The sequence below is a fragment of the Galdieria sulphuraria genome, assembly GCF_000341285.1.
Source record: "Galdieria sulphuraria unplaced genomic scaffold scaf_7, whole genome shotgun sequence".
In the NCBI taxonomy this organism is placed as follows: domain Eukaryota; phylum Rhodophyta; class Bangiophyceae; order Galdieriales; family Galdieriaceae; genus Galdieria; species Galdieria sulphuraria.
Window position 1 is genome coordinate 174213 of NW_005178468.1, and position 14106 is coordinate 188318.

Consider the following 14106-nt stretch of genomic DNA (forward strand, 5'->3'; position numbering starts at 1 on the left):
GTCAGTGATAGATTGAAGATAAAAATCATAAGGGAATTGCGAACTAGGTTACTTTCTGAAAACTTCAGAAGTATGCTGTTACATAGAGAGAGTAATAGTGTTACTAGTCAGTCACAGAAAAGCTCAAAGCTGGAAGATGTTTCTTGGGGTAACATAATACGGGATCTTGTCGATATTATTGATAGCAATTGCACTTTAACCAGCTCTTCTAAAGAGAAAAATCCATCGGCACAAAAGGAATTGGCTGATACTCTTCTCGCAGTAGTGCGAGTCTCTTTAGAGGATATGTGGGGAACTAATGGTGAAGGAAGAATTTTTAATAGTTTATTTAATGATTTTATCCTGAATGCTTTGCGGTTTGCTTTTACCTCTTTGAGGGATATTCATAGAGTAGATATTCATTCCAATATGTGGTGTCTCGCCAGAGACATACTGGCGCATGCTACTGTTTTGCAACATCTTGGAAAAAGGCAACTTGCAAAGTGGTATGAATTATGCTTTGAGCTTTTCCAATTTATAGAGACTGTTGATATCACTTTTCGTCGAATGCAGCTAACGGCTGCTCGTCAAATTGTCGTCACGCTGATTCAGACAGGTCAACTTTTTGAATTAGCTGATGAAACTCTTCTGCGCAGATTGATCAAGACTACCATTCAGTTTCTTCAAAGTGTTCATAGCTATTCAGTTACAGATGATGATGGAGCTTCCTTTGGGATATCGTGCCTTTTTCACATCTTGTGTAGGCGTGGTCTAGAACTTGACTCCGAAACTCTTCATCATATAGACAATATGGCAACATATGTTTCGATGAGTTTGCTGAGTGAAAGAAAATGGCACGCTGGTGTTGTTGGTTATCTTGTTATCATCTCAAGCCTATTACGAACCCCAAAATGCTCAACGAAGGAGGCCATATATATGATTACGGAATATCCTCGACAACAGTTTTCAAACTGCTCTGAAGAAATCATTGAATATCTTTCTCATTTGCTCAGTCTATCGGAATTGCTTAGTCTTTGGCAGAAACAGGAATTGTCGCCTGACTATATCACATACTTGCTTACATTCAAATTACAGAGCCTTTCCACCGTTCGTAGAGAGCTAAATGAACAACTCGAACTTTTTAATACTTTATGCTCCCTTTTCGAAACAACTTATACTTCCGAACCCTCTTACCGAGGCAGAGAAGAGTGCAAAAGAGACGTTTTTTTCTGTTGTTTCCATATGGTGCAACTTATTTCGCTTCATAGTACAATATTCCATCTTTCTTATGCATACAAATTTTTCCATCTGTCTGCAAGGTAAGTGGACTATATTTTGTTATTAGCAAATTTATTCTTTAAAGATATTTCACTCCGACAAATTCCGAGATTTCTACTATGTTCGTAGTGACATGCTGTTTCTTTCTGCATGGTCTCTTCAATAGTCCTCGAGGGTTGGGAAGTATTTACTATTTTGATTTAGACATGGCGGCAATGAAAATTTTATCAGCCAATGACATTGTTATTGAAAAGAACTTGTTAGTTTGTGCAATATCACACTTTACCTGTTACTTTGGTAGCTCATTTCTACGCAAGGTCATGAAAGGAAATTTTACCAAGTTTCTTACAACTTTGAATGAACTTGACTATTTGTTCCTCAGTCAGTTTGTCGAGTTAACTGTGATGATAATTTCCGGCAAATTCTTTCTCAAGTTGCCAAAGTTACTGAATCATTGTTCTTATTGCACCTCTTGCTATTCTAACAAATCCGATTTTAGTATCCTCATGGACAGAATGGAATGTAGAAACGATTCGATTGAGGTTGTAACAAGATCATTTCCACAAAGAGAGCATTTCTGGTCGCAACTATTCAGTATTCAAAAGCCTTTTAGGAAGGAAGGAACTAAATTTTCTGAAAAGGCAGTAGCCTCATCTTTGACAGTTTTCGTTGCAGAACTAGACAAGTTGATTTCCACGAGAAGATCAGCATATGTAAACGTGAAACTTTCTTATTTTTTTGCAGAGTTACTGCGTCAGGTGACATGCAACTTAGAAAATGCTATGAATTTATCGTCGCTAAAAGAGACAGCTCAGAATTTCTTTCTTGAAATTCTTGCAAGTTTCGAATCCGTTGTTTCTGTCATTTCCACCAACGAGAACGACTTGTGGGATATTGCTGTCTTTGCAAAGTCCATCGCAACAGTTTTGTCGATCGATCATAGTCTTAGTTGGAGTCTAGAGCTGAAAGAACGAGCGAAATCAGTATTGCAACAATGTCTGCAGATATCTGCAGATTTTTCCGGAAGCTTAGAGGACGCGGAAATATGTTCGAGAGCTGAATTAACACATACATCCAAGAAAAGAAGAATTTCACTCACGAAGCCTGTTGCTTATTTTCAGGAGAAAACCGTGAATCGAGGTAGGTAGTTTGAGAAGGTCTCTCCACCGCGTCTTTAAAGGGTTCTTATTAGAGTTTGTGAATTTCTTCCATCTGAAGGAATTGGGCTTTTCAAAGTTGTTTGAATGTCCTTCGTTCATTACTTATATCAAATATATCATGTTCTCCTATTTCTTCAGTCAGAGTTGTTGTTTTTTATATCCGAATTTCAATCCTCCTCTGCACTCGTCCTGGAGGACTAGTTTTTCCTCATTTCTGGAATCTTTTGATATCGTTACGGAGCAGAATGTCATTTTGTTTTATCGTTGCCATACTGTGTTTTATTGTAACAATGAGGACTATCAATATACATTGGAACAGTTGGACATTTTGCTTTTAAAGATGATGAGAAGCGAGGAAGCCCTTCATTGTTTTCCCTTGTCTACTCCAAGCAATCTAGTCTCTTTGAAGTTACTTATGAATTTCACAAGAGTTATCCTGGAAGAAATAAAACAGCGTTTTCGACCCTGTTTGGAAGGAAATGTTATTGTAGATATTTTGCATTTCTTGGAGTTCATCGGGTCAAAGTAAGTGGATTTGAAAGCATTTTTTTGGATAATGATTTCGTAGATTCCTTTCTTCACACGGTCACTGCTTTTTGGATACATTTTACAAAATTTGGGTGTTGGCTGGAGTTGTCATACATAAGTTTAAAAGAGAAGAACTTATTGAAATATTCTTACATTGTTTCCAGTTCTTATGGAAACGTCTCAGCGAGGGAGCATTCTATAGTCATCGTCTATGTATGCATTCCATAATCGAATACGCTTGTCAATTCGAAAAAAGTGTGTCTGACTTCATCTTGCTTTCAACGATTGATAGTATTTCGAAATCCGCTCGGTCTCAAGATCGCTTTCTTACTTTTTCCTATCTTGTCAGTAAATGCAGCATTCAGTGTCTAGCACGATGTTGCAGTGCGATATGTTCTGGAGCAAGTTTAATGGAATTGAAAGTACTCAAGCATTTTTTACAAAAAATTTCGATGGATAATGGCTATTGTAACTTGCATAATTTGTTTAGTCAACATTCATGGTGCATTCTTCGCAGTTGGCTCGAGCATGAAGATGGAGAACTCCTGGAGTTCCCTTTTCACTTGTTTGAGTAGGTAACTCAAGGTTTCATCGATATGCTTTTTTATTCTTTTCTAGTTGGTCCCTTGGTTCATTTCAACACTCTTTTCCTGCTGAATTTTATCTTCTTAAAGAAACGGATAGAGCAATTTTTCAAAAGTCATCTCTGATTTCATCAAATGCATCGGAGCAAGAGTTGTTTGTGGCCCTTCTTGATTCGAACTTATTTCAATGCTCTGCAATATCTAAGAATAACATCAGCGTTCATTCTTCTGACAAGTTCGACTTGCTCTTCAGACATATTCTACAGGATGATTTTGATGGCTTTTTAGCATTTCATTTGAATTGGATGCGACGGGAATATGGACTTTTTGTGAATGCATTTTCTGCTTTCTCAATTTTGGAGCTGCGTATTTTCTTATCGAGACCGAAAATAGAAGTAAAAGTGTTTTTCCAACTTATCAGCATGCTCGATCGTTGTTGTTGTGAACGTAACCAAGCGGATTCACTATTTTCTTGTATGTTGTTATGGCTCGTCATTCTGTTGCATTTAAATGAAGAACATCTTATGACGAACGAGCTTATGAAACTTATGGAGAAAATATTGAATAGGCTTCGAGACCACGTTTCTGTATTAAAAGTTGAAGACTCGCTTTTACAAGAAATGTTTTCTTGTATGTTTCATTGAAATTGTTCGTTAATCTCCTGAGGTCATTTTTTTAGGTTTATTGATTCGTCTGAATTTTCTTGGTTTGAAGTCGATTGGTTTTTGCAAGATTGCATGTCAGTTTTTAAAAGGTTTACCCAGTAACATAATGTTACAGTTGGAGCCTCCCGCAACTCTTCCCAATTCTTTACCAAATGAAGCGATGTGTTTGTATCACAAGACCCTGTTCTGTGCGTATCCCACATTGGAGATGCAACTAGATTTCTTTGTTCGTGTATGTACAAGGCGAGCTCTTTTGGGACCTTTCGTTGTTGTAGCAAGGTATTTGTTATCCATCATTTTCGGAAGTAAGCTTATCACTAGTTTAGACTACAATTATTGCAAGAAATATTGGCGAGAAATCGAGAAAAAATTGCAGAAACTGGGAAGTTGGAAGGCCGGGGTCTTCAAGATTTGCAAAGTAAATGTACTGCTTATTTGGTTTCCATTCTAAAAGATTGGCTTCCTTTTATCTCATACGATGACCTTATTCCATTCGACCGGACGGATATCTATGATATCGCAGAGAGATGCCTTTTGTACTTATTCCAATCTTTTATGTATCCAGTTGGTATTACTTGTTTTGAAAGTGCCTATGTCTTTCAAGTTCCTTCTCTGCTGTCCTTTACAGATTGGTCACAAGTTGTTGAGACCATAATTCAAATTTCTTTTTCGTATGTAGTTATTCTTTTTCTATACATTTCCTCTCTCTCTGAAATTTTCAGGAAATTCTTGTCATGTGAAGAAGAACCATCTTGGACAGCCGCTTTTTGTGCTTTATGTCGATTGTTCAATGACCGAAGGACCCATAATTATATGAAAAATACATCATATTTCAGTTCTTTGTTCAACCAAGAAATTTTTCATTTGCTGCAAGCAAGAAATAATATGACAACGGTTGAAGATTCTTTAAATTCCAGTCACTTTGAATGGCTTTTGAAAAACAATTTTAGAATGGATGAGTCTTTATGGTTACGGCAACTTACTTGCTGCTTGTTGCATAATTCTTGTATCGATTCAAGTATTTTGATTCATCTTCGTGAGTATTCCATTTATGCACTCTTTGCATTGTGTAACTTTGGCTATAGGCGAGTTATGTCTTGTCAGTTTGGAAATTTCTGTGTTTCTATTTCCCTTGATATTGATGGAGATTTATCTCTCCGGTAATATAGACGAATGGCACCGAATACGCGATGGTTTGATAGTAACACTAAGTGACAGAGCGTTTTCTTCCAGGTTAACAGTGGTTTTGATCGAAAGCTTGGATTTTGTACGTTTTCAATGGTTAGTAATTTATGACTACCTTGTCGTTTGCTGAAATTCAGCCGTAAGCATGAGTATGAATGGTTTGTATGCTGATCGGTTAGACCAAGAGAGGCATCTAGACAATATTAACATTTTTTCTGATTCTTCACTATTGCAAGCTGTTGCAGATGCTGCAATTCGAGTGAAAAAATACTCCACTGCGTTTTTCTATAACGAGTTGGTTTTAGATGGTCGTTGTGTTGTCTCTCATTTCCTTGAAACGGCGGATGAAGCAAACTTGTATGTGAGACACAAAGCGACTTTGCAGAATTTAGTTGAAAGTGCTTTGGGTTTGTCTGATTCCGACCTGGTTGACGCATTTCCAATGATCACAAGCTCTTTTGACCTATTTGATAGCCAACATGTCTATAGCTTGGCCACACTTGCAGAGAGGAATTGTCAGTACGAGCTGACATTACGTTATCTCGATCAGTTTCTGATCGCAACGGAGAAATTTTCTCATCAATGTGAACCAAAGTTGCAGAGAACTGCTCTCTCCAATTTGCCGTCTGTTCTAGCAAGATGTGGCTTGCATTATTTGTCAGATTGCATAGACAAAAATGCGTTGTCTTTTTCAAACTTTCTTTGCCAAAGTGATTGCTCATCTACGAAAATTTCATTGAAAAATGATGTGAACGTCTTTTCTAATGCAGTGAGAGATTTGACTGAATGGTCGGCTTTTGCTAGCGAAACATTTCATCCGCAGAGCTACACTTCAGATGAAGCATTTTCTGACCAACCCCAGTGTATTATTCCGGAAGCACTTCGTATATGGCATCTTCTTGAAGAAGTGTGTTTTGAGTCCTCCAGACATATATCGCAAGTGGTAGCCAGGCTTCGGATAATTTCATATAGAGAAAAAGAAGAACAAGATCTCTTCTCTGAAGTAGAACGCTTATGCCTATATGAAGATTGCGTTCATGTCGAACTTGACGACGAAACTATTCGACAACTTTGTGTCGTAAATCTTGAGCGAAAGCAATTTGCCAAAGTTGCTATATGGTTTGTGAAGTATCTTGATTTTTGGAATCGAGGACCAAGAGAAAGCACAGCGAAAGAAGGGGCTTTTTATGACCTTGTTCAACTGGTTCAAGAGTTTTGGAAACCCAGTTTTGTTAATTTCCAAGAAAACGATGATAGTTCAACGAATTTATTGTCTTGTGTCTTTCGTCTAGAAAGAGCAAAGCTTTTGTATGAAAAGAGAGAATTCGACTCAGCTATACAAGGAATTTCTTCAATGCTGAGCTGTTTTGCTGTCGAGCAACTGATGGTGAGTGTCCTTATCCTTTCATATCCGTTTGAGCGAAATTAGTTTTAGGACTCTTCGTTATCGGAATCCAAACAATCTACTTCATCGAAACTTTTGCTTCAAACATATATTCATGCAACGCTTGTTTTAGGCAGGTGGCTCTATGAAACACATTCAGAGCCCGCAAAGGTTATTTTTGAGAAATACTTTAATCATGCAAAAGACATTTGCATGAAGTCTCAGCTCCTTGTTGAATTAAGGTGTCAAAGTTTTTATTATCTCGCTTCCTTTTCAGATCAGGTAGTGATGTTTTACTTTTCATTTGAGTTTTCAGCTAACTTGTGCAGGTCTTGTCAACCATTGAGGGATATGAGAATTCTGCAGAACGTCGGTTTGAAAGCAGTTTAGACAAGCAACGTGAAGAAGAATTGGAGAAATGTAAAGAACTTGCGAAACAAAACAGACTGAAACGCTCACAGAAAGACGAACTTTTGCGTCATATTCGTTCTTTGCAAAAGGAGGTACAAAATTGTTTTCTTGTTTATGACATCTTTCTAAACCTTTTTTGAAAGACCGACCACAATAGGGCTAAACTTCAAGCCACTCGCGAGAACTGCGAATTTTGGTTGAAGAATGCTCTAGAAAATTATACTCAATCTTTGCTTTCTGGACATCATTACACTCTGATCAGCACCTTTCGTTTTGTGGATCTCTGGATGAATAACAGCCTTAATAGAGAAGTCAATTCATACATAATCTCATTATTGCAATGCGAAAATTCGACTCTATTTCTAAGAAAATTCAAGCCGTTGATTTATCAACTTTCAGGCAGACTCGATATGACGGAAAGTCTGTTTCACAAAGCTGTTTGCAAGTTCATTTTTGAAATGGCCAAAATGTATCCTCATGACTGCATTTGGCCACTTTTGGCTTTATCGAATGGCGATAGAATACCGCAAACTCAAAAAGGTGCAGAAAGGTTTACTGTTGAAGTATCTAAAAAGGATGCTGCAACAAAAATTTTGAAGCAGCTATTTCCTTTTCACAGTAAGCTTATAAAACAAATGAAAGAAGTAAGCGAGGCTTATCTGGAACTTTCTGAGTTATCTGTGGACTCGCAAGGTAAGTCAATGTATAGCCTTACGACAACATTTTAGAAAAATTGTTTCTTCAAGGTGAATTTTCAATCAAGTCACTTATGCTGAGCAATATTCGCGACTTTAGATTCGTTAGAGTTCCAAACACGTTGAATAATTTCAGACATGATGATCATCAGTATGAAGAGGAACCCACCATAGTTTCATTCTTAGAAAAGTTTGAAATTGCTGGAGGCATAAATCATCCCAAGGTGATTACTTGTTTAGGTTCCGATGGGAAGGAGTATAAGCAACTTGTAAAGGGTTCTGATGACTTGAGACAGGACGCTATTATGCAACAATTCTTTGAAATCTCTAATCAACTGCTGTTCATGAATCAAACAACTCGAAGTCGTAGATTGTTCATGCGAACCTACAACGTGCTTCCTTTGAGTCCATGTGCAGGAGTGGTACAATGGGTTGAAGGAACCATTCCTCTTGGCATATATTTAATTGGTACAACAGGTTCAGAAAGAGAAAGTGCCCATTGTCGGTAGGTTATAAACTGATGAATACTAGCTTTGCTTCTGATCATATATGTTTGAAATAGTTTTAGACCTCAAGATTGGTCAAGTGCTCATTGTAGAAAGAGACTCCGTGAAGCTCCGGGGCACATGAAATCTGAAGTATTCAATGAAATTTGTCAAAATTTTCAACCTGTGTTTCGATATTTTTTTCTGGAATACTTTCACATTCCTTCTCAATGTTTGGAACGTCGTTTGGCATATGCTCGTTCTGTAGCTACAAGTAGCATCATAGGCTATTTAATTGGACTGGGAGACCGTCATTGTTCGAACATTTTGTTGGATTTGCATTCTGCAGAAGTTGTTCATATTGACTTTGGTATTTCATTTGAGCAAGGAAGGTAGGAAACATTTAAGTAATTGCTGTTTTAATATACATTCATGTCATTTACAAGGTTGTTGCGAACTCCGGAACGTGTTCCCTTTCGTCTTACCAGAGACATTGTGGATGGAATGGGTTCTTATGGAGTGGAGGTAAGAATATCTTCAAGTTATTTTGTTTCAATTGTTCATGTCTTATATATTGAATAGGGACCCTTCAGGAGATCTTGTGAATCTACATTAGGCGTTTTGCAAGACTATAAGAAAATCCTCCTCACAGTTATCAAAGTTTTTCTTCATGATCCTTTGTTTCGTTGGGCTTTATCTCCTTTGAAGGCTTTCTTGAAGCAGAGTGACAAGTGTTCCAATGCCACTTTTTTACCGAAAGAGAGTACTATTAATTATCCGAACAGTACTCTTCATGAAGTAAATGCAGTACAAGGAAATAGCGAAGCTGCTCGTGCTCTTTTACGTATTCAAGAGAAACTAAATGGCTTCCTTGAAAACGAACAAGTTGACACCCGGACACATGTCCGTCGTTTGATTAATGATGCTAAGAATGTAGAGTCTCTGTGCAAGATGTTTGAAGGTTGGGCTCCTTGGGTATGAGGATTGTCGAAAATAATATTCCATATGTATTTGCTTCATATGTTTATATGTTTTGAGATGAAGCAGAAGCAATCATGAACGTTTGTTGTTGATTGTACTATTGTCGGTCAATTCTGTAGTATTTTCTGTATTTTTTGTTTTCTTTATGTTTTTATATTCCATTATATGCGCGTTGATGTTTTCAGGCTGAATACTTTCTTTATGGTCTTTGATAAACTTCAATCTCTGTTACAGTCGCTTTCAAGGACATTTTGATAATTTTATTCTCTTATGCTAGAAGTTTCGTTTTCTACAAGTTCTAACGACTAACTTTCACATGTTGACACTCGTTTAGGCTATTATATTCTCTGTCTATCCATTATTGATCTAATTCTGTATCGAAATGCAATTCTAGTACAAACGTCATATATAGAAGGGTTAGTAAGTAACCAAAGCCAACAAGACTCGTTCTTAAAATTTTGATATCATTTCTAATTGTTCAAACTTTCCTCGATAATGAACTTTCAAGTAAAGTCCTCCATCTGTCCCAAAAGAACAGAAGGAATCCATGGGAAATTTTGCCATTTAATGCTATTCAATGCGACATTTCTATTATAAGATATGCAACGAAATTGGAACTCTCAAGTTGTTCTCATTGTAGATGGAACAAATAAATAAATGTCAAAGTAGAAATATAGAAAAAGTGCAAAATCTGCATGAACTGCCAAACGAAACTCTTACGTACTCCGTGGTTGAAAGGCGAATAAGACCACTCCAGACAAGAGGTCATTTCTCTAATCCTTTCAGGATTATGTTATTTCTTTCAATCGTGAAACGAAAGAGTGCATGATTGAATCGACTATCTATATGCATTGTAACGAATACTAGAGAAATAAAAATAATAGTCTAGTTATATTGACTGATTGGATTGAAATCCTTACCAAATTTGTACCAAATAACTATCAAGCCATTATGGAGATTTCAAGACAGATAAGGATTGTATTCTCAGACTTGGACGGTACTTTGGTTCATTATCCACAAGAGTTGAAAAGGTCATTGAAAGTTCCTTGGTAACTTGAAAAACTTATATTGTTTCTTCGTTTTAGATATTCACAGATTGAACAACTTAACGATGGAAAGTTCGTGGTCAGGTATGCTATTTCCAGGCTTCTAGTGACTTGTTGACAAACTTGAGTGATGTATAACTAAATGAATATATAGATACAAAGATTCGGGAGAAGAGAGGATATGCTTGGCCTTGCCGTCGACTACTCGTGGGTATTCACTGATATCTCTTGAGACTTGTCAACGCATAGAAGAGATACGTGAGAAAGGAGTTTATTTTGTGTATATCAGTGGAGCTAGAACAGTTACTTTTGAAAACAGGCGTTCCCTTTTGCCGATAGTTGATTTTGAGGTATTCTAGAATCTTGCGCTTTGAGTTTGGAGTTTACTATTTCAAGGTTTTTGAAAACGGAGGAGTCATAACGCAACAAGGAAAAGTAGACCAAGAATGGCAACAAACCATTTCGAGTTTTATAGGCTCAAATTACAGTTTACGAACACCAGTAGAAGAAAGACAAGGTTCTCTATGGGATGCTTATCGACTCTTATTACAAAAAGGATTCAAAGTTGGTAGAAGAGAATTTTTTCGGTTTTTGCCTCTGAAACTCCATATTTAGTTAGATGCTGATGGCTATTTGACACAGTTTCGAGTAAAAAAGCCACAAGGAAATACAGAACTTGACAAAGAGTGGTCAATTATGGAATCAGAAATCCAACAAAAGTTGAACGTAAAAGTAGTTTGTAATTTAAACGAATTGGACGTTATTCCTTCTATTGCCGGCAAAGAGAATGCTGCGAAACATATTCTAAAAAAACTTCAATTGGACACTTATCATACCGCATTTCTGTAAGGATTATCTAGTTATATTACGTTGAAGACTTGATACTAGAATTAAAGGATGGATGATGATAATGACTTGAAACTTGCATATGAATGTGGAGAGGTTGTCGTGGTGAATATTTCTCATCCTAAGGTATTGGAACATTTAGAATTGGATAGTTGTAAATGGCATCGAGTGGAAAAACAAGGAGTTTTGGCCAGTGAAGAAGCGTTAGATTATATTCTTCGTCAATTGCAAGATGTTCCTAATTCTTAAGGGACTTGGAAGAGTAAAATATGCTCATGGCGAAAGTCCAGAAATAAGCTTTTTCAACTGCTTCTCAAGTTCCTCTTTTTCTGCATAATTTGTTGAAGATATCTGTTCTTTGCCACTAGTAGAAAGATGATGAAATAATGTAGCTTTTCTTTCTATGATAGTATGGATGGATATATCTCCTTGATTCTAATATTGAAGAGGAGGATAACTTCTTATAGTTGCCAACTGTAAAGAAATACTTACTGCTTTCCTTATAATATCCGACAACAGTCGATTATATCTCAACTCTTCCCCTTCCATTATACATCTCTTTCGAAAGGCAGTAAGACAATGGATAATCTTATCATCTCTATCTCCACCCAAAGCTGTGATAATCATAGTTGCACATAAAATCATTACTTTCTTACCTTTGTTGGTCAAGTTCCTCTGAAAAAAGACGTTCGATAATATCTTGCATTTGTTTCATAGCTTCATCTAGCCAATCATGTCTCTTATTGGACAACATATTCTCAAAGTCTGCAACTGGAGTAGCTTCTCCTACTTTACTTTTCTCTGCAAAGATAGTTTCTTCAATAGGTTCTTCTTTTGTATATTCCTCAAAAGACTCATTCACATCAGACCAAGCATTTGGAGGAAGATAAGGCTCAATAGAAATTTCATGAGGGGATGGCATATTCATTGTCCTTTGTTTCCTAAGAAAAGATATAAGTGGACCTCACAATCCATGTAAATATAAACCAGGCTTCAAACCTTCTTTTTGGTTTGTCAACTTTTCTCAATGGAAAATATTTCCAAAGTTGCTTGGTTGATTCAGAGTCTCGGCCACAAGTCAAGAAATTGGTATTTTCCAAAACTCGTTCTAAATACGGAGATAACGGAGGAAGTGAGCTTTTCTCATCTATTCAAGTTGAAAAAAGGATTCAGACAGTAGCCAACAAATTCATACCATTGTGCAGTGTTTGATATATCGCACGATCTTGCAGACATTGGAGTAGTCTTTGGTGATAATAATGAAATACTTTTGTAGATTGAAATGTGTCTTTCAACTGTCTCGAAGCAATCCAGTTCCGTATTGCTTCCACTTGTTCCATATCGACATTATCTGCTAAAGAATGTAAAGATGGAAATGTATGGTTACGAATGTCTTCCAAAACAGGTAATTGACATAAAAATAAACAAAGAATACCGTCGCTTTTCAAATGAGGCCACATTAACATCAAAGCGGGTGAAGTATTATCTCTTCGAACATATCGACACAAGGCCACTCGATCCATTTCTAACATTGCCTCAGTTAAAGAAACAAAATAAGTAATAGATATTTCATCGTTTGGATCAGGAATCATCACGTCAACACCAGACATCAATATATGCTGAGAAAAATCCTTTTTGGCAAAGAAACCCAGCACTTTGAGACATTTAGGTGCACCATAAGAAAGTGCAGGCAAGTCAAAAGGAGAAACAGGAATCAAAGAGCGACCATAAAAGTGACCTTCAATCATTTCTTCCGGTTCTAATTCGCGATCTTCTTGTACCGAAAAGTAATGCGTTTCCTTCACACAAAGTACTTGCTTTCCAGATTCCATACTTTCTGACCAAAATATGCGATTTCCAGTAGGAGGCTTGAAGTCTCTGCAATATGTATAAAGTCGAACAGGAAACTATATGATATTAGTTTCCAAGTGGACATTAATTATATGTCATTATACGGACCTGAACTGAGGAAATTTGTAGCATTCCAGAATAATTTGTACGAAGTGAAAATGGCTTCACTATCGGTTCGCTCAATTGCTCCATAGAAACTTTAAAGGATAAAGCCTATCATGACTGTCATGGCATGAAGAAACTCAAAAAGGTTGTCGTACAGTTCCATCTAAGCTATCTGTTAATCGACATAATAAAGCAGCATTTGATATTTGTACTGAGTGAGACCTAAATAAGAAATATCATCATCAATATTTCTGAACAGAAGAGATAATTACATTTTGTCTTCTAAAAAGTCGTCGATTCCAATCACGTCAAGACGAATACTACGTTCCTTCAAAGCAGGCAAAATCTCTTCCACTTGTTGAGTAAAAAATTGCTCGGCCCTTGAACGTTCAATTGTTTTCCGATAATATCTTTAGGAAGCCTCACTTACTTGCCATCCGTTATTAAAACTATTCTTGGCTGTAGTTTCTTCTTATTTACTGCACTAATTAAAAGATCCGATGAAACACAAATGGCGTCGATATAGTCACTCAATCCTCCTTGTAACTATTATTCTTCTATAGATGTGTTGTGTTTCAAACCAAAAACAGTTTCTCACCTGGCACTGGTAAAAATACTTGACCAAAGAAATATCTGGCCGTTCGGGAACAACTACTGTCTTTATATGCGTATATCCTCCTAATAAGTTATGCAAGTGATTGTCAGGTTCTCTGGAACCCATAAAAACAAGACCTTAACGTTGAGCTGCAAGAACAAAAAAACCAAGCAAGCTTACCAAATAATTGTCTCCAAGAGCCATAAGTAAGACATCTTAAGAAGAACGCAATCGATACTTGTTTCAACTGGTCGAGTGACTGAGCATCTAACGTACAGCCAATGTCACAAACCAGCACAATAGCTTCAATCATTTATTTTGCAAAGCA

The 14106-nt window shown here is 36.8% G+C and overlaps 3 protein-coding genes across 4 annotated transcripts; 2 read left to right on the forward strand and 1 right to left on the reverse strand.

Moving 5' to 3' along the window:
* The first annotated feature begins 58 nt into the window (after nucleotides 1-58).
* Gasu_12580 (serine/threonine-protein kinase ATR) lies at nucleotides 59-9566 on the forward strand. The gene is made up of 17 exons (XM_005708050.1): nucleotides 59-1298; nucleotides 1343-2397; nucleotides 2450-2942; nucleotides 2986-3516; nucleotides 3564-4159; nucleotides 4209-4473; nucleotides 4521-4865; nucleotides 4917-5230; nucleotides 5280-5475; nucleotides 5524-6766; nucleotides 6815-7045; nucleotides 7093-7266; nucleotides 7318-7867; nucleotides 7921-8374; nucleotides 8432-8746; nucleotides 8801-8879; nucleotides 8937-9566. Exons 1-17 carry the CDS (start codon nucleotides 73-75, stop codon nucleotides 9333-9335), a joined length of 8466 nt encoding a protein of 2821 aa, XP_005708107.1. The 5' UTR covers nucleotides 59-72; the 3' UTR covers nucleotides 9336-9566.
* Nucleotides 9567-10228: 662 nt separating this feature from the next.
* Nucleotides 10229-11269, forward strand: Gasu_12590 (uncharacterized protein). The gene is made up of 5 exons (XM_005708051.1): nucleotides 10229-10366; nucleotides 10421-10465; nucleotides 10536-10731; nucleotides 10778-10945; nucleotides 10997-11269. The coding sequence occupies exons 1-5, from the start codon at nucleotides 10287-10289 to the stop codon at nucleotides 11228-11230; spliced, it is 723 nt and encodes a 240-aa protein (XP_005708108.1). The 5' UTR covers nucleotides 10229-10286; the 3' UTR covers nucleotides 11231-11269.
* A 4-nt stretch (nucleotides 11270-11273) lies between these two features.
* Nucleotides 11274-14098, reverse strand: Gasu_12600 (ATP-dependent DNA helicase 2 subunit 2). 2 transcript variants are annotated; one of them, XM_005708053.1, is made up of 11 exons: nucleotides 13959-14098; nucleotides 13782-13915; nucleotides 13614-13729; nucleotides 13456-13563; nucleotides 13339-13405; nucleotides 13187-13291; nucleotides 12423-13134; nucleotides 12227-12374; nucleotides 11884-12168; nucleotides 11720-11825; nucleotides 11274-11662 (listed from the first exon to the last, which is right to left on the reverse strand). In XM_005708053.1, exons 1-11 carry the CDS (start codon nucleotides 14089-14091, stop codon nucleotides 11501-11503), a joined length of 2076 nt encoding a protein of 691 aa, XP_005708110.1. In that variant the 5' UTR covers nucleotides 14092-14098; the 3' UTR covers nucleotides 11274-11500. The 2 variants fall into 2 exon arrangements, with proteins under 2 accessions (XP_005708110.1, XP_005708109.1); XM_005708052.1 differs by having other exon boundaries at nucleotides 11634-11825.
* Nucleotides 14099-14106: the final 8 nt, after the last annotated feature.